This window comes from Stegodyphus dumicola, chromosome 4 (assembly GCF_044657685.1).
Source record: "Stegodyphus dumicola isolate Sdum_Otavi_A_Nest chromosome 4, ASM4465768v1".
In the NCBI taxonomy this organism is placed as follows: Eukaryota; Metazoa; Arthropoda; class Arachnida; order Araneae; family Eresidae; genus Stegodyphus; species Stegodyphus dumicola.
The window spans coordinates 251,804,896-251,826,362 of record NC_140771.1 but is presented as its reverse complement, the minus strand read 5'-3'; the positions used below and the strand labels follow the sequence as shown (position 1 = coordinate 251,826,362).

The following is a 21,467-nucleotide window of genomic DNA, read 5'->3' as shown; positions in this document are numbered from 1 at the left end:
TTTTCAACATAGTTTCCACAATGATCAAACACTTGTCATAGCGGGTGACCAGTTTTTGTATACCATCGTCAAAGAAACTTCCCGCCAGTTTCGATAACCACGACTCTACAGCATTTTTCGTGTCATCGTCAGATCCAAAGTGCTTGCCACCAAGCTCGCGCTTCATGTGCAGGAACAAGTGATAGTCGGACGGCGCCAAGTCCGGGCTGTACGGCGGATGATCGAACTGCTCCCAATGAAACTGTCAAATTAACGATTGAGTGACACCAGCAGTATGGGGCCGAGCATTGTCATGGAGCAACACAATTCCTTCACTGAGCATTCCTCTTCGTTTGTTTTGAATGGCACGCCTTAGTTTTGTTAAAGTCTCACAATATCATGCCTCATTAATGGTTTCACCTCTGGGAAGAAATTCAGTAAGCAAAACGCCTTTCCTATCCCAGAAGACAGTGCACATGATTTTTTGTGATGACTTTCACTTTGAACTTTGAACTGTTGTTTTTTCGTAGAATGAGTGTGTCTCCACTCGATCGATTGTTGTTTCGATTCTGGTGTGAAATGACACACCCAAGTTTCATCACCTGTCACAACTTGGTTTAAAAAGTTTTCTCCCTCATCACTGTACCGCATGAGAAATGTCAGGGCACTACCAAGTCGCTTTGTTTTGTGAACATCAGTGAGCATTTTTGGAACCCATCGGGAACACAGTTTGCAATAATTGAAGCGGTCAGACACAATTTCGAACAAAACAGTACGTAAAATTTTTGGAAATGCCTCTGAAAGAGTTGTCATTGTGAAACGTCTGTTCTCATGAATTGCTTCTTCAACTTTCCTTACCAAATTATCGGTGACAACAGAAGGCCGACCACTCCGAGCCTCGGCGTGGACATTTGTTCGACCTGCATTAAACATTCTTATCCACTTTCTCACCATTCCATCACTTATCGCGTATTCACCGTAAACTTCTGTCACTTGACGATAAATTTCGGCCGGTTTAACATTCCTCGCATTCAAAAATTTAATCACGGCACGAATCTCACAGTCAGCGGGAGAGCTAATTGTCTTAAACATTTTGAATGTGCACAGCAAACTGAAAACACAACATAGAGCAACCAAAATGGCGACAATTGAAAGTCAGTGAACATGAAAGACTAGTGCGCATGCGCGAGACGCCTACCACAGCGCCTCGACGGCGCTAGAATGAAACTATACTTAGTTTCCAAATACGCTACGTACATTTGCATAAAAGTAGAATTAAAAGTGGGGATAGCAAAGAAAAGGGGGGAAAACAATGTTTTAAGTTATAACAAAGTCATCATAGTGGTCATGGAATTAATACAAGCTACATAATGGGTATTGTAATGTCCTTTGAATTATTCTTGTTAAGTTTTCATTGTATAAAACAAAGAATAAAACTGATTTAAACGTTTTTAGTGTATTGCATAGAGAAAGATGTGAGAATAACTAATTCTTGATTTAAAAATTGAAATTATTATAATGAAAGTATAATATTTGCTCAAATTTTTGTGTACATTCATCTTTTCTAAGTCTAAAATTAAATATACTAAGTAAATAGTATTATATACATTGTGTGTATTACATAAGGATGTATTAAGAACAAATATAAATTCCAAAAAATGGAAGAAAATTGGGAGCATTTAGGAAAAGTAATCCCATGTAAAATTAGGAAATTTCAATTGAGTCTTGATTATCCATAAGCGGGACTAAATGGTAGTTGAATAGTATAGAATTGTTATTATAGGTAATTACTATGAGCATAGAAGCAACATGACAATATTGTTCATAATTTTACGTTTCTTGTTCTATGTATGTTAGAGCTGCATCACAGAAAAAGATAGTCTAAATAAATAATACAGATTTATTTTGAGAAGTAAGGATCACAGCTAGATGTCAGGTTTTTCTCAGAACTGTAACTCACTTCTTGGCGACATGGGCAATTTAGCTGAACGAAATATGCAGTGGAGTAATAGTAATTTTAAAAATTTCTTAATAATTCCTAGCATGACTTAGGCTTTTATGGTATTTCAAATAATCGACTTTTATTGTACATAAAACAGGAAACTTGAAAGAAATTAATGTGTGTTTATTTCTTAACTACACTTGATAAGTTTTTTAATTACTGAAACAAATTGAGTACTTTAGAATAACTGAAATTAAATTTCTTTACAGAGAAAGAGACTATGATGAATTTCCATATTTGCGAGGAGATGAATGAAGACATTAATAAGTCTTCCTGGAATTAAAAAGAAAAGTATCATCGAATCAAACTCTTCTAAGCAGTGGTCCATCTTCTGTACGGGTTGTTGACAATCCTGTCCACAAGACACACCAAGATCAATTTTGTCTTGGCAACTTGCATTTTATATGAATTTTAACTGTTGTTGGTAGATTTATCAAATGAAAAAATTGCCAAAGTGATACTCGTCAGATTGCAATTTTTATCCTGTAGGCAGATCCAGAAGTATTGATTAAACCAAAGAATAAAATATTTTATTTAATTGAATGCTGAAATCATAATTGATCAGAATTATTTACTGATCAGGTGTGATTTCTGTCGTATATTTTTATGAAAACAAAGCTGAAATGATATGCTGCATATTGCTTTAGTAATGTTGAATTTGGATATCTTTTTCAAAAAACTCCTGACTCAGTAATAATTATCCTGTGCATGAATTTGTGAAAATCAAATATGCTTTTGCTAATTTTTTCCGATTATTTTCCATATTGATTTCTACTTTTATATAAAATGCATGCTATATAAAAGTTTCTTTAGCATGTATTTTACATATATTTTACTGCTTATAAGTTTTTAGAAATCTTACTTTCATGTTAGTATCTGTAACTCCAAAGCAATTTAAAGTTTTCGCATTAATTTCACATAAAAATTGAGTATAATTTCATATTTTTAAATATAATTTTTTTAATAAAAACATATATCTAACATTTTTAATGCCTACCTGATAATGTTTTGAGTATTTTGATTAGTTATAATATTTCTTGGACTTTATAGAAAATTCTCAAATCACTGGAGCCTTTTAATTTGAAATTAAGCTGTATTTTTTTATTTAAAATTATTTTTATGTTTGGTAGAAAATAGATCAAACAGGAAAAGTAATAACTTATGCACTTTGCCAAAGAGGAACAGGGGAGTTTTCTGTCATGAAATAAATTGGAACCTTAATTGAAAATAGTTATTATATTTCATATTGATGCTAATTAACTAAAACTCTGCTGTTATTGCTTCCAGTAGTATTGGAAGGATTAATAGTTTGAGCCCCCGATTTTCTTTCTTTTTTTATTTTACTTTTCTCCAGTAGTTAATAATTGTAGTTTTATATGACTGTGTCTGCTACATTTTTTATTATGAAAAGACTTAGCTTATTACTGCATATGATTTTTAAAAAGCTTTTCTAAAATTATGCTTATTTAATTCTTTAAATTTTTTTATTAATGGTATTTTCAATTTTGGTTGGGTTTTATAAAAATTCCATGATATTCGTAATTTCGTGGTATCCAATCATTATTTTTCTGTATGAGGGTTTCGAGAAATATTTCTTAAAATTTTAGTTATCTCTTTTTATAATTATAAGTAAAACAAGTAGTATAGTGAATCCATTTGAACTGAACTCATTATGTTTCCTTCTTTTGCTATATCAGCTTGTCAAAAAAGTATTTTAAAGTCTGTCTGAGGATGCAAATTTTACATCATCACATTACTGGTAATTTGCAATATCTTGACCATTTGGATGGTAATGGTGCAGTCTCATTTTTACTTAGTATAATATTTAATTCAGTCCTCAACTGACAGTTATATGATTGCAAAATTAGTGTAACGTTACTAGTATTCACTGTTTAAATTTAAACATAATAACTTTTCTTACCTATATGAATTTATTAAAAAAAATTTGGCTAAATTTTTAGTATCTTCACCCCCACAAAAAAGTCGTAAAAAAGTATTAATGAGACAAAGTAATATGCCACCAAAATAATTATGTAGTTTCCCACAGTGCAACCAAAAATGTGTTTATATATATATGTATACCAAATATGCATTTAGAAAGTGTCTGTTTTGGTTGATGTTGTATAGATTCAGGGTAGCACAAACATGCACATTAACAACTTCATGAAATGCATTTGCTGAGTTTGTGAGTTCTTCCCCCCGAAAAAAAAAACATATTGCTGTATACATGGAGTGAGCAACAATGCAAAATGATTACTATAAGATTTCACAAAAAGGTAAGTATTTTATTACTGATGTTTCTTTCTTTTTAAATTTTATTGATTGAGTGCTCTTTTATGGAATTTTTAGTATGCCATCAGTTTCAAAATGGCTGTTGCCTTTTGAAAAAAAATTAGAAAAAAGAAAAAAATTAGCTGCTAGTGAGTTCCCATATACTCTCCAAGGGCAATGAATTTGTAGCTTTTTGGTGGGGGTGCAGATAATCGGAATGTACCAAAATTTGAAGTGTTCTTCCTTCAGATATTTAATATAAGAGGTAATTTTTATATGTATAAGCTTTGAAATATCACTTTGTGCAGAAATTTTTCATATAGTTAATAAAGTACATTTAAATATGAAATTGGACATTAGCTTTGACTTCAACGAAAAGACTAGTGGCATAAGCTGCTACTAAAACAAATAAAAAATGCTGTTTTGGTGTAAATGGGGAGGTAATTATTTTTTTAAAACTATATCTATGATAGTGTTTGATCTTTTAAAATTATGATCTGTTAGCACCTATGCATTTTCTTGTATGTTAGGTTTAATATTAGTTGACTTGTGAAGTTAGTACATTTATCATTGTCTAAAAAGTTTGCTCTCATTTAAAACTTCACATCTAAATATTATGATGATTATTAACTGTTGGAGCAATAGTGGGAAACATAATAGTGCTTAATTTTGTATTCATTGTAAGAGCAGAGCTGGAAAATCATGAACATTGTTTTGGGGGGATAGAAGCAACTGTAAAGAAATGTTGCTTTGTCATTTTAAACTATTTTTAAAAGTCTTTCAAAAATATTATATTTTATGTAAAATCCTGACTGGCATAAGAAAAATGCATTAGTAAGCAGCATCTTGCATTTTCTTCATGTTTATTATTTCTTGTGTGTTTCATACTGATAAAATGAGTACATAATTAACGAAATAGATAGTGTTGGAAATGTTGGAAGAGACACGTAAAAATCTGTTGTTTGTGCAAAAATAGCATCTGTTTCATGCCTTTGTTCTAATCTGGATCTGTCATATTTGAAAGTGAATGCCTATATCAGAATTCATTTTTAACTGAGTTCAATCATGATGCAGCTTTGTAAAATATTTATTGCTGTTATGCACTGTTAAGAGATGTTAGTGATTTAGTGATAATAACAAAGTCATATATAAAGCATTAATTTTATACATAAGATGTTGCAAAATCAAAGTGCTTACTGTGATTTCAGTTGCAAATGCCATTCTTTTATTCAGTGCAGCTGAATCCATTTTTTAGAGCGTGTAAACCAACAAAGTGTATATTGTACATATATGTATGCATCTCTGTGATAAGTAAATTTAAATCTATTGACTAATATTGCAATAATGACTAATTCCTACTTCAAGAATATTTTTTCATTTTGTTTTGAAGTGTGTTCTGTATTAAATGTGTATGTAAATACATGTTTTTTGAATTTGTATTTATTTGTTACTTTCAAGGGAATTATAATAGGATGTTCTTGATTGTATACTTAAAGCAACACAATGTTTTTAAATCCTTATTGTTGTTATAAAAATGTCCTTCTGAAATTAGTCATAATGTACATAAATTTTATCAGTGTATGTCAAGTTAACGGGAGACTATATAAAATTCATATACTGAAAGCATATTAACCTTCTGAGAAGTGCAGGATTTTGGATCTGTCGTGAAGCACTTGTTAGCTAAATTTCTATAATTACTTATTTTAATCTCTATTTTCATAAATTTACATTCCTTAAAATGACATTTATATTATTAAAGAGAGTAAGGAAGCAAAATATCTTAAATTATGAGCTAGTATATCCCAAGTGACAAAAAATCTCATGGCTGGATAAAGATGGTCATGCTGCTCAGTGGGTTAAAATGTTCTATAGAATATTCTATAGAAATAGCTCTAAAGAATATTCTATAGAACTCTCTTGCTAATGATTTATACTGAAAATCTTTTTCTCTATTTTCATATTTTAATGCATTTAATCTGGTTAATTCATAAACAGGCTTAAAGTAACATATATTTGCTGATTTTTAGTTATGCATATAGACTCAAATAATTTATTATCATTATCTAAATTTTGAAATCTTTGAAGTATTTTAAATTGCTGATTTTGAGTTATTAACTATGTATTAGTTGACAAAAATTGTTATATATATAAGAAAAGGTTTTTTGTATATCATCTCCATAGAACAGAAATTTTATTAAAAGGATGAATTATTGGAATAAATTATAGTCAATATTTTAAGTCAGTATTTAGGTTTTTATTGTAGTAAAAATTATTTAAAAGCTGTATAGAATTATTATTTTGAATCGTAAAAATTTTAAATAGTAAAAATAAAAAGTAAAATTTAAAGTACTGAAAAGGTAGCTATTGTCACTGATCGTAGGTTAATTAACTTTTCAGAGGGAATCACTATCAAATAAAAATAATTAAATTAAATGAGAGTGTTTCATCTTTTTTCCTAGCGAGGATCAAATTAATTATTTTGCTAGAGTTAGATCATAAGTTATGAATAAAACTGGGTTATTTATTAGAAATTAGTCTGCTTAAGCCATAACATATTTCATAAATAAAATCTGAAATAAAAATGAGTAATGTATTCTTCTAAATTTAAGGTTCTCATTAAGAACTAAATTAAACAAGATCCTCACTTTAGAAAAATCATTCCCCAATACTCTCATATTATTACAAAAACAATAAAAACCATTGAAATCTATACAAATTAATATGTGTGTAGAAGATATTAATATAAATATGTACAAATTAATACATTATGTTAGATTCAAAAGCTAAATTAAAAGTAAAATCAAGATTAATACATTCTTATATATTAAATTAAAAGTAGAGAATTTTAATTTAATATAAAAGAATGTCAGGCCAGAAAGGAAATTAAAATTAACTTACTTGCTTGCAAAATTTTAAACGAAATGGCAAAAGTGTAATTGTACTCAGTAATGGAATGTAATAGGGTTGTCATATTAAGGGTGAGAAAAGTAGTTGTTGGTGACATGTTAAAAAAAACTCTGTTCGAGAGATGGTAGCCTTAAATTGTTGAGATAATTTTACTGTTAAAGTTGTCGTCAGAGACTAGTTTCTTAGTAAAAAAGTTTTTTAATCAAACAGAAGAAATAAATTAATTTATTTCTGTCTAATGGTCTAAAAAGCATAAAGAAGGACCTCTCTTTACTGGTAAAGGGCTATTTACCAGGCTAAGAAAATTTAAATAGGCCTGTAAGTTAGCAATAGAATATATATGTACACAAACACACACACCAATCATCTATAATACAATAAACTCTAAAATAGTCTGTTACACTTCAGAAGTATCTGAAGTATTTAAATTTTATTATAAATCTCCTAAATGTAAATAATAAATTTATTATTACAAAATTCCTCTACAGCTTGTAAAATAATTTTCTAAAAAAAATGAAGTTGAGAAATCTACAAAGATTATATATTACTGATATTTGGTAGAATTTTATATGATTAATAGTGAAGAAAATTTCTTTTCATTAATTTAAATTAATTTGAATTTCTTTTAATTAATTTCAGTTGAACATGGGGGCCATATCATTGTGAAATTCGTCAATATAAATGTTTTTAGGATAATTGTCGTAACATAGCATAATGTCAAAGCTTAGCAGTTTGAAAAAGTATATGTGAGAATGTTATTCAAAATTAATTGGAAAACTTATTTTACACTGGCAAAAAATTTGCATAGTTTTTTGGTCCAGTATCATAATAATTATCACAATACTTCATGGGTAATCTTTTAAACACAAAAGTAATGTAGAAAAGGGGGGGGATTTCAGTGTAACCTGAGATTTTGTAATATTCTTAATTAGCAATATTCTTCGGTGTTAATTTCATTTGAAGAATGCTGTTTTTAATGTCTGATATTCAGTTTAAAGAAACTATTTAATTTCGTCTAACATTATTTCAGTAAAAGAATGATTTTAGCTGGCTTGTTGTAATTATTTAGGACAAGTGAATTATATTAGCTAATCAAAATGAGAAAACCGTTTTAAAAAGGTATACTGTTTTGTTTAGTTGCAAGAAAAATGTTTTGTGGCTTCTGAAGATAAAGACAATACGTAATTCTGAATGATTAAGATTATATAAAAATTGTTGGGGTTTAGATTTAAATTCTTGTAGATTTCCATTCTAAGTACTCCAGCTGGATTAAAACATGATCCATTCTACTTTTTCATGTTAAGTGACATTTGGTGGAACATATAAGAGGCGTATTCGGAAACTAAGTACCGTTTTGAAAAAAAAAAAAAAAAAAAATAGTAAAACAATTTTTTCGAATCCAATTTTATTTTTACATGAAAATACATGTTTTAAACTATTTTTCAACATAGTTTCCGCCAATGATCAAACACTTGTCATAGCGGACGACCAGTTTTTGTATACCATCGTCAAAGAAACTTCCCGCCAGTTTCGATAACCAAGACTCCACAGCATTTTTCATGTCATCGTCAGATTCAAAGCACTTGCCACCAAGCTCGCGCTTCATGTTCAGGAACAAGTGATAGTCGGACGTCGCCAAGTCCGGGCTGTACGGCAGGTGATCGAACTGCTTCCAATGAAACTGTCGAATTAACGATTGAGTGACACCAGCAGTATGGGGGCGAGCATTGTCATGGAGCAACACAATTCCTTTACTGAGCATTCCTCTTCGTTTGTTTTGAATGGCATGCCTTTGTTTTGTTAAAGTCTCACAATGTCGTGCCGCATTAATGGTTTCACCTCTGGAAAGAAATTCAGTAAGCAAAATGCCTTTCCTATCCCAGAAGACAGCGCACATGATTTTTTGTGATGATATTGTCACTTTGAACTTTTGTTTTTTCGGAGAATGAGTGTGTCTCCACTCCGTCGATTGTTGTTTCGATTCTGGTGTGAAATGACACACCCAAGTTTCATCACCTGTCACAATTTGGTTCAAAAAGTTTTCTTCCTCATCACTGTAACGTGTAAGAAATGTCAGGGCACTACCAAGTCGCTTTGTTTTGTGAACATCGGTGAGCATTTTTGGAACCCATCGGGAACACAGTTTGCGATAATTCAAGCGGTCAGACACAATTTCGAACAAAACAGTAAGTGAAATTTGTGGAAATGCCTCTGAAAGAGTTGTCATTGTGAAGCGTCTGTTCTCATGAATTGCTTCATCAACTTTCCTTACCAAATCATCGGTGACAACAGAACGGCCGACCACTCCGAGCCTCGGCGTGGACATTTGTTCGACCTGCATTAAACATTCTTACCCACTTTCTCACCATTCCATCACTTATCGCGTATTCACCGTAAACTTCTGTCACTTGACGATAAATTTCGGCCGGTTTAACATCCCTCGCATTCAAAAATTTAATCACTGCACGAATCTCACAGTCAGCAGGAGAACTCATTGTCTTAAACATTTTGAATGTGCACAGCAAACTGAAAACACAACATAGAGCAACCAAAATGGCTACAATTGAAAGTCAGTGAACAAGAAAGACTAGTGCGCATGCGCGGGGTGCCTACCACAGCGCTGCGACGGCGCTAGAATGAAACGGTACTTAGTTTCCGAATATGCTATGTATATATACCCATATATCACTTTATGGCCTAGATATGTTCCGTAAACGTTTGCTTTAAAGTGAAAAGCAGCATAATGAATCAATAATTTTGACACAAACCCATACATATTTAATTGGATCTGTACCAATTTTTTTTATAAAGTATTTCCTATAAAAATGTTTACTTAGTGAAAGCACAAATATCCAAAAATAAACATATAAATTTAAAAAAAGAAAGAAAGAATGTACATTTTTATACATATATTTAAAAAGTACTGTATAGTAACTGTTTGATGAATATTAAAATGAAGAATCACTAAGCTATTAAATTCTACAATATTTACTTTCTACTTTTGCGGATAGACCCAGTTTAAAATAGAGATGCAAAGTTGTTCGCTTCACCTTCCTTTCTATCTCTTTCAGCAGAGTTTTGTAACAGGCAATGGCTGGGATTACTCCTTGAGACACTTCAGCATTGCTTTTTTTGTAGTGGTCATTTTGAAGAAGGATATTCATACGGTGTTCAAAATAAAGAAGTGCATTCGACAAGATCTTTGCAATTAGCTGTTGGCACACAGCAGGCTCTGGCTCAGTTTTCAGAGAGAATTTTGGTAATTTAACCTTTCTTGTTGAATCTCCCAATGATGAGAAATTTTTTCTTGTTTAGCCCTTTAAAATAATTGGTGGATTTTCAGAAAGGTCTACTAAAAGTAATTTTAGCTTATAACCACCTGCAGCATTAGTACCAAAGAGCATAGTTAATCATTCTTTTGTCACCTTTCTTCCAGATGCATACTTTTGACATTTTTAAATTAAGTTCTTTCATGCATTTGCTTCCAAAAGAGTCTAGTCTCATCATCTATACTGAAAACTTGTTCGGGTTGGTATAAACCTCTTTCAATAATTATTTTCAAAATGTTAGGATATTCTTTAACTGTATGATCATCTGCACTAGCTCTTTCACTTTTCATTTTTCAGTTGTGCAAATTGGGACAGTTTTTGAATTTTTCAAACCAACCTCAGCTTTTATGAAATGTTACATCTGTCATAAATTCATCACTATCCTCTCTCTTGAATTTTTCAAAATACAAGTACTTTTAGCCTTTTCTTGGATAGTCATTTGGCTCATTGGTATCCTTCATTGATTATTATTTTCAATTTACATATCTAATAATTTTTCCATTTTTTTAAATTTGGTGCTTCTCTAGTAAGTTAACCCATTAACTGCCAAATTTTTATTTCATCAATTTTTATTTTATTTCTGTTAGTTTTCATCTAAATAATAAGAAAAACATGTTTTTCTCATAAATGCGTCAAATTTTTTTTCAGAAATTTTAAATTTAAGTCCGATCTTCAAATGGGGATCATGGCTGATACTATCTACTTTTAATGCCAAGTCTACGTGTAATCCAACATTACATTTTCCACATTGTTTTCTTGCATTTGTTTTGCACACTGCACATTTTCTTTGTTTACCATTTTCGGTGCGTTCAATATAATGATTACCAGATGTTCTGATAACAGTAAGAACACGATTAATTGATCCTTTAGTGAAAGAATTCCTTCCACCCTTTTTTGCATCTGAGAGTTCTGAAGATAAAGCAAGATATCATAGCAACCATCCTCTTAAAATCTAGCAATGGAATTTTATCACTTGAAATACAATACAGTGCGTGGGCGTTAACCAGTGTTACATTGATGGCATTAGTAAGCAAAGGAAAACACCATTTTTTCCCCCTTATTCTGATTATGTACTTTTGAACATTCCAATCCATCTTGTCTACTCCACCCATGTATTTGTTATATTCTGATATCAGTTTGGGTTGTGGTACTTGAATATCTTTCTTCTCTGTTCTACTCCATGGCTTCACCTCTGATATTGGTTTGCTAGTTTCATGATTAGACAGAAGCCTTTCATAACTCTTGTCATTCCACGTGACAGCTAAAATTTCATTACGGGAATCAAATCTGTAGTCATATGCCCCGCGTTCTTTTTTCCTTATCTCTCTGTCTGTTGCAATAGGGAATTTGTTCATTCTTTTGAATCGAACAGTTCCTGTTGCTCTAACATCAATGTCCTGCAAATGTTTCATCAGAGAAAATCCTGTGAAAAAATTATCGAAGTAAACTTTGTGAGCATTTGGTGTCTGAAGAATAGATACCATATGAAGGGCAACAAATGTCCCAAGCCCACTGATGCTTTCATCATCTCCTAATTTCTTTGATTTGCCTTCATACACTTGAGTCTCATAACAATATCCAGTCTGTGAACAACAGATAGTCCATTGTTTGAACCCAAACCGCTCTGGCTTACTACGTATAAATTGTTTGAGGTAATGATATCCATAATAACGAACCATTTGTTCGTCAATGCTCAAACTTTCAGAAAACACCCCCAATTGTTGAAATTTGTCATTCAGCTTGTCAATCAATGGGAGAATCTTGAAGAGGTTATCACGTTCACTAGTGGAATCCTTTCTAAATCAGAGTTGTCACTGATAGGTAGGTACCGTTTAATTTCCAGATACCTATTCCGACTCATGCATGCTCTAACACACAGAATGTTCATGTCTTCATCTTCACACCAATATAATTGTTCTTGCGAAAATGAATGATAGCCAGTGAAAAGAAGCATTCCAATAAATTTTTAGGCAGTTATTAGAAAGCTGAAATTGACGATTGTTTTTCTGTCTGTCGTATATTACAGACATAGGTGACAGTTTCATTATCAAAAAGTATTTCAAAACACTCTACCGGGGATTTTCCTCTGAGGTTTCTAATGACATCATTTCGCCTTGTCTCTATAACGTCAGTATTTTCATATAGTTTTGAGTACTTAGGGTGCTTCTTTTTCCAATTGGAAGTCAATACTTCTTTTCTCTTTTTAGCAGGTGAAGCCGGTATCTTTTATTACTTCATTTGCTGAAGATTCAGTTACATTCACTAAAACATTGTCCTCAAATCCTGCCACACGGTGAATTTCAACACACCCGGGAACATCAAGTGGTTCTTCATCATCAATTACGTTGTCATCCATATCCTCATTATCTGAAATCTCATCAACCCACTCTGGTGGAATTTCAACAATATCTATGGGGCTATTATCGTCGTCATCGTCAGATGCAAAAAAATCATCAGCATTTACAATTTCTTCAATTTCTTTTAAAGAAAGATATCTTTTCGCGACATTTCCTGGAAAAAAAGAAAAACAGTTTTTTGACAATTTTAGTCAGTATCAGCCATGATCCCCAAATGGGGATCGATATATCTGGGTTCATTGTACCCATCCAAATTACAGTATGAGGATAAATAATATATAAATACATTAATTACTTACCAATGATCAAGGAAAATTCAGTACAACAAAAATAATTGTTCCTAAGTATCTTTTTTGTGCTTTGAAAATAACTGTATTATTTTTCTCGTGAAAAGTAACGAGAGAGCAAGAAAAATAAACTCGTGAGCTCAACTAACTGAGTCCACGTGTTTGTTTAAGATTTCTACCCTTAGTTTCAATCTTCAGGAAAGCATGACCACCCGTAAGGGACCACCCAGGTACAGCATGACGTCACAATGTATACAAATGTAGGCGATCCCCATATGGGGATCATGGCAGGGAATGGGTTAATTGTGAAAAACTGGAATGTGCAACAGATAACAACTGCATTTTGATTTCTTCTTTTCTATCCCAAATGCTTTGAGCTGTGGTCTGTGCCAGTCCTATTGCATAAAAAATATTAACTATTTTTTCCACCATCTTCCATGTGATATAAAACTTCTAGTTTGATCTTTAGTGTGACAGACTTTTTGGCTTCTCTTTTTATCAGTATCAATATCCAACTTCAGACATTTTGGTAGCATTTTTTCCTAAAAAAAGTAATGATTATATTTGAAAGAATTAATGAATTAATTGCATATGTAATGAAAATACAGTCTTTCTAATTCATACTTACCGAATATGCTTATAATTCAGCAATTAATGCAAACAAATAAAACAGGAATTAACATATCAAACTACTGAGTTACTGGAAACTGCTTGAGTGATAGCACAGTGAATAAAGTGTTGACAAAAGCAAAATAAAGCAGTGCCACTGGAAGGGAGAAGCTGAAACTAAATGAAGTACTGCTATTGGCTGTGTAACGAGACATTATGGGCCATATAAAAAAAATTACCATAATTTGTAAAGGCCGTTTTAGTGAAATGTTGTATAAAGGGTAGCTATATAGTGAGGTATATGTGTGGAACAAGCACAAGCAGTTAGAAAGTACCAGAACATAATTCAACCACTTTAATGTGGTTGAATTAAGCTCTGGTACTTCTGCTTAACTTATCATTATTTTATTAGGAATATTTGCATTGACACAACTTGAAAAAAAGAAAGCAAATGACTTTTTGCGCATGTGAAAAATTAGTATAAATCTCCTGCTTATCTTCTTATTGAAAGAGTGTCTGCATATTTTACAAGTTCTTTTAATTGAATCAGATATATATATGAACAAACTGTAACTTTTTAAAGAGTTCAAACATACAAAAAATGATTTAATTTTAATTGGATCACACATTATATATGATTGCAATATTTTTATATAATCTTATAAATCATCAGTTTGAAATATTTAGGAATCACTGCCATTTCATCATTAAAATGTGATCTACAATCTCGCAACTAAATATCCTTACCCATGAGAATGAAATTGTTATGACATCGTAATACAGATTAAATAATCTAATTACATACATGAATCTTACTTGTTAGTCTAACAAAATATTTTATTTACATAATAACTTTTAATTATAATCATTCTTAAAATTGTTTTTAGTGATCTTCTTTTCACCTTAGTAATCTTAGTAAAAATTGTTTTAATTTTAATACTTTATACAACATATTTTCGTATCTGGAGATTTTCAGCAGTATTTTTTTCATTCAGATTGCTTATAATAAAATGGAATATGTGTGTGTGTGTGTGCATTTCTATGAAGAAGATTTAATCTTAGTAATAAGTCTTTTTTTTATTGACTTCTAAATTTTCAGTGTTTATTTCTGAGGTGTGGAAAATCGTAACACACCCATGTTACATTACATATGTGTAATTGTTAGTTCTGTCAAGTAACCTAAAGTTTTTTTTTAATTATATTTTTATAAATATGTGGTTCTTTCACTTTTCCTTTAAAATTTTTTGCTTCTGAAATTTATTATTATCATGTTATTGGTAACAGTCTAACTGAAAATATGTATAATGAATAAAAAATTCAAGTCCAGAATCAAAAATATATACAGTCTGGTATACAGAGTATGACATTGAAACCATTTAATCTGGTTTTTGATTCTAGATTTATGATTAAATTAATTACCACATATTAAAATATTAATGTCATTGCATTTAAATTTATATTCCATGCAAACGTTTTATAAAATCTATGACAACAGATCATGTTGAGAAGCATTTTTTATTGCAAATGAATATCATACCAAGTTTTTACTCCTTTTGTATTAAATGACTGTTTTCTTCTAAATGGAGAAAACAATGATTTGTATCAATATTGGGTATCAGTTTAATTTAAAGTTACTTTTGAGTGTTATATGATACAAAATATTGCAAGTTCTATAAGAGTTTTATTAATAATCTGCTTGTATGCCAGATGAATTTTGTCGCTATTGTCTCATCCAGACAGATTATTAAAATTTTCTCATAGTAGCAATAAACAATTAATTTCGAGATTGCTTACTACTCTTATTTTGTTCGAAAAGCAGTGCAGGACTTTGTCAGTTTGCTATATTTTTAAAGAACATTAGATAAGATTTAATCTAACATTTTTGGCATTAAATGTAATTATCAGTGATTTATTTTAGAGAAGAATTTTAAATGTACATATCAGTGAATGTTTAGCTCAGCACTAATCAAAAGTTCCATCCTGTGAGTGTTTCTACTTTTTTCCCTCTTACCATAACATCTATTTGTGACTTCACTCCTTTGTCGTATCCTTCTATTAAATGCCCTTCCTGCTCCAGTATATTAATTGCCTATTTTAAAATTATTCATAAGAATTTTAGTCTTTAAAATATGTATTCATATATGCTTCAAGTAATGTGTGAAATCTCTATGCACTATAACCTGTACTGAAGCTGTAATGTGTAGTCTTTTAGTATAAAAACGAATATTCCATATAAAATGCTATTTTCTTGTTGTTGTGTCTGCTTATGATATTATGCATGAATTAATTGCTGAGTAAAATCATATGAATCATATCACAGTGAAAGCAATGTTTTTGTTCCATAGTTTTGAATAGTAGTATCATAATATGGAATATGTGCATGATTATTTTAGATGTGATATCTTAGTTATTTGTCTTTATAAGTTTAAGAAACCATAATCATGTGCTTTTAGAAAAAGAAAAAAGGCTTAAGTCATGAGGATTTTTTTATTATTATAACTAAAGTTAATATCTTAATTTATTTTTTTTAACTCATGATAAAACAGTGCTTTACAAGTTATGAAGTATTCATACTTTACATCATGCCAGTATGTGCTTTGTTTAGTTTTTTGCATAAAAAACTTGTTTTTACTGTGATACATTTATCTGTGTATATATCTCTTGTCTTGTATTTCCATACTTCTGATTAGCTCTTGTGAAATAAGCAAAGTAAATTGTATACATATTTATATGAGACAATCAAATGTTCATTATTTCAGGCAGTTAAATACTGTACAAAGCAAACAAAAGTATGATCGATTTTTTATAAATTAAATGCTTAGAAATGTGTTTTAGCTATTTAACTGGATTTGTCATAAAGAAAATGATTGTTAATAAAAATATTTCTCAGTTTTACAGTATCTCCTTCTTTTATAAAACTGTTACGTGTGTTTTATATAGTGTTGAATGCTTATTCAGTTGCATAAGAAATGTGTCAGCTAATTTATGGTTTAAAATCATGAAGTGCAATAAAATTATGCATCTAGGAATTAATATAGTGATTAAGTAATTTCAAAAGTGACACTAGGAAGAATGAAAGATATATTGTTCTTTCTGTCATTTATGTTACAACTAAATCTGTAATAAGAATAACTATTTTTAAGGTAATCGAAGTCTGAAATGAAATAAAATTAAAGGGACCAGAGGTCATACTGCATTTTAAAGAGTCAGTTTTCTTAATTTAATAATATATATAACTAAGAACTGCTTAAAATCTAACTTGCTTTTAAAGTAATCAAAAAATTATTAATAATAGTGAGATATTTAGATATTATACTTGGATACATTATGTTTTTGACTGAAAATTTTTAGTATGGAACAGTGCATAGTGTTAAGTAAGCAACAAATTATTTAAAAATTCTACTAGAAACCTTCTTAAGTGCTCTAAAAGCAGTTATAGTTTAAATATAATGAAGAAACTCAAAAAAGAAGTAATAACTTGATGAATGAGAGTCAATCAAATATAGTAAAAATAGGATAAATTTTCAAAAATGCAATAAAAAAGAGCAAGACTTACAGAAAATTAAAGATGCCAGAATGGCACAAAAGCAAAAGGAAATATGCATGGTACATCATTTTCATAAATTCTTTTATAATCTTAAGATTTGCAAGTAAATGTACTTTAATAGCATTAAGTTTACTAAATAACATGGAATTTACAGCCTCTTTCACAGAAAGTTTCTTTTACTTTCATTTTGCAATCATTTGCCATATATTATTGAATGCAAATTAATTATTGCGTCTTGTTGCCATTGAGGAAAATGAATATAATTTTTGTAAGCTAAAAGTAATTTCTTTTCACTTTTTCATTTAATTATTTTACTTACTTTGACTGATATGTATTTCTTTTTATTTATTTTTGTAAAATATTTTTAAAATTCTAATCAGTACCTCTAATTCACTATGCATTTTACTTAATGTTCAATTTCCCATTTCCTGAATGTAGAGCTTAATATTTACACAATACGAAACCATCAAAAGTTTTAAATAATTCTATGACTTTACAAACATTTCGACTATACACTTTTTATAATGTTTTGTTGTAGTTTTTATAAAACATTTTTTAGAATTAATACAGTGTTTGCCATTTTTCATGTGCATTTATTACATAATTATTGTTTTTTTTATACCATATTATGAGTACTTGCATATTAACTGCATTGGGAACTTTGATTGGCGCTAAGGTGACTGGTGGCAATCTGAGTACTTCAGACTGGTTAAAATAATTATTCTAGTCTGTAAAATTTTATTTGCCAAATTGAATTTTGTGTAAAATTTGAGTGTGTTCATGTCTTGTATCGAAAAACAAACGAACTTACTTTTGCAGATGCAAAGTGTCCCATCTTCCAGACCAGTTTATTACATTCATTTTGCACTTTTTTTGTCGTCGTTTGTTTCCAATTAACAAAGTCACACTTTTAGATCACAGTTTCATTGAAATGAACATTGTTAAGTCTTTGGTAGTATTTTATGATTTAAAAAAAGTGTTCATTTCATAATTTTATAAACTTTTAGTTCCTTTACAAATCAACAAATGCAAACACATCAAAGCTAATAGTGAGTGACTTGGTATGTAGTTAAAAGGAAACCATAAAGGGTGGAAACATTATTTTAGGAGAGAGGCAGACATTTATGTTTGAATTATTTCTGCATTTTGGCGTCAATCGAAGTTCCCATTATAGCAGCATTTAAATATTTAACATAAAAGCAAATATTTAGGCATATTGCAGAAAGTACATAGTTTTAAAATTCAGTCAAAAAGATATTTGTATCTGTTTTTGATTCATATTATATGAAGATTTTTATAGTTATTTATTGTAACTATAAAAAGTATAGGTATTTGTTGAAATTATTTGCTAGCTTAATCAATAAAAATATTCTTGAAATGATTACTGCCATTATTCATATCGCCTGAAAATGTATTTTAAGTTTAATTATTCAAAAGATATTTGATGTAGCAAATTATATTTTCATAATAACTATTTTATAAATGGAAGTTTTGTCCCTCTCATTTTGTTGTCTGTTTCACTGAAAAATCTCTGTAAATGGATTGATGTAAACTAAATATTTATGAAATCTGTAGGTACTCTGTATGTGCTTTATTTGCCAGTGCTTTTTCTGTGCAATATTTGTCTGTGGTACAATATTTTTTATTATCATTGCATAATATTAACAGCTGTGTTCTGTTTGTATACATACATAAAGAGAAAATCTCAAGGTAAATAAAAGTAAAACTGTAATGTAGTTGTTGTACATATGTATGCATGTTACAAAATAAATTTCAAAATGATTTTTGATATGTTATGTAAAAAGATATTTTTGAATCATAATTAATTATAGTTTTGCTAATAGATATAAAACGAAAAGTTAGCATGTGATTGTGAATACTATAATCATGTCATTTTCTAAAATGCGATGTTTGCCTTAGCAGTTATTTTCAATTATGCTTCGCTGCATAAACTGTAGCATGTGTTAAGGGCAATGTTTAAGCTGTGTTTTGTGTATCAAAAGTCATAGCCTACTTTCAAGTAGCAAATATGTTCATTAATAGTATTTACGAATTAGACTATAAAATATTTGTTTTAGGTACCTGTGTTATATTGCTCTCAAGAGAAGCTGTTAAAGCTGCCTTTTAAATATGAGCCCATTAAATCTTGCTGTGTATTGTATATCAGTAATACTTAAATATTATACTCCTCTCAGCATTTAATGCTCTTTATATATTTGCACCTCCTGAGTGTTAATAAATAATGTGTCTATTCCTTCTGATTTTTCTCCCTTTTCTTTGTATGTTATTATTTTATCTTGGAGAAGTTTTCTTCCATCAAAAATCATTTGCAGTTAAATTTTTCTTAAAGTCATATTAGTTGTATCTTTGGATCAGTCACTTCAGAATGATGTTGTTGAGAGAAAATGATTGAATAGTAATGTGGGTGTACTTTTTAAAATATCCCTCCTTTATAATCCATTTTATAGTTTTAGTTAAGAGGGAAACTATTTAGAAAGATATGGACAGCAGTCGTGATAGTTTTAATTTTTGTATCTTGAATAAGTGATTTGACTTTTAATTTACAGAAACATCATACAATGTATTAGCAGTTATTTCTTGCTTCTTATTAGTCGATTTATAAAACATAGTTTTTCTAAAAGATTTGTCTCTTTTCCTCTGCCTTTTGTTAAATGCCATCTTTTGTTCTTTTTATTCGTCACTTCATATTATTTAATTCTTTTTAAAGGATTATTTAATTATGACAGAGTAAATTAAAGCTATCAGCCTATGAGGAAAAAATACTATTCTGGAGGATTTTAAGGAGTATTCTTTCATGTATGTCAGGAAAGCCACAAAAGCATCTATGAAGACTGCTTGAAAATACTTCTATCATGATACCAGTATTTCTTGACTTTAACCACATGGTCCCGACTAAATGCCTTTTTTAATAATTAAAAAAAAAGAACTATTTTCTTGTATAAAGAAGTAATACATTAGCTGATTATGAAAAAATTAATATTTTCCTTCTTGCCCTAATAAACTGAATGCTATGCAAGAAATGTAAATTGAAAATAAACTTTTTAATTATTCTTTAGGTAAATCGTACATGAGAGGGGTATAATTTTATATTCTGTAATGTGTGTAGATGTATGTAAATTAATTTTTTAACATTCTTGTTGATTGAAGAAAAGTTCTTTGTTGCAAATTCAGGCAGTTGTTGGTTCGCCTCAGAAATTGTGTTATTTTTTCAAGTTCAAATATTTTCTCATGGAGATAGTCAATGAACAGAATTTATATGTTTATATGTGTTTGTTTTACATAGAATGTATAACTTTCTTGTTTTGATACAAAGAAATAGTCAAAAAACTTTCTAAATTCAGAATGTAAATGCCATTCAATCAAAATGATATTTTTGTTGTTCGATATGAATACATGTGTTCAATATTGGAAAAGTTTGTTTATTCTTCAGCACTAATTAAAAAAAAAAATTATAAAATTCTGTTACCTCATACTAGCAATGTATGAAATATACTATGCAAAAATGCTTACCTTTGAGGTAAAAATGAAATGTTTAATTTTTTTTTTTTTACATTGTGATTTGTTTGTTTGAAAGAGAAAGATATGTGTTAATATGTTTATGATAAATTAACTGTCTAAATGCTTCTTTCAGTTTCAGCTCATTTTCCTTTATCCAGTCAGCACATCACACAAAACCTTCCAAATATTTTTCAAATCTGGCTAACAACAGGATTGCCCAACATACAGCCACTAAAGATTTTAATCCATCCCATGTTCTATCGATTCATATTTCAGAATTGAGGTTTAAAATAATAAGTGATTAAAATATTAACGGGTAAAATTAAATCTTCAGAAAGTAAAACAAAATACAATATATTAGAACAGAATGGGCAGCCTTTTGTCACATCATAAACAAAAATATGACAATCATTTCAATATACGTTGAAAGTGTCTACATTGCACATGGACGGTCTTAAGTTCAGGCATATATTTTATGCTTGAACATTATCACCTTGAGATGCCTTGAGAAGAAAGTCTTCACAAACGAAAGTTCGTCTTCTCAAAGCATGTCATGTCCTCCAGTTCTTCAGGTTGTTTGTAATCTCTATGTAAACATTTTTAAATGTACAGTATTTAATGATATAATCTTGAAATGCATAAAGATCAGTATCACGTTTT

General features: G+C 29.9%; 1 protein-coding gene across 1 annotated transcript in view; it reads left to right on the top strand.

The window, feature by feature from the left end:
- LOC146997855 (uncharacterized) overlaps positions 1 to 20,933 on the top strand; it is a 47,610-nt gene extending 26,677 nt beyond the window's left edge. The window contains exon 4 of the mRNA XM_085816216.1: positions 2,191 to 20,933. Coding sequence (XP_085672342.1) covers positions 2,191 to 2,236 — 46 coding nt within the window. The 3' untranslated portion in view covers positions 2,237 to 20,933. The remainder of the gene's footprint in view (positions 1 to 2,190) is intronic.
- Positions 20,934 to 21,467: the final 534 nt, after the last annotated feature.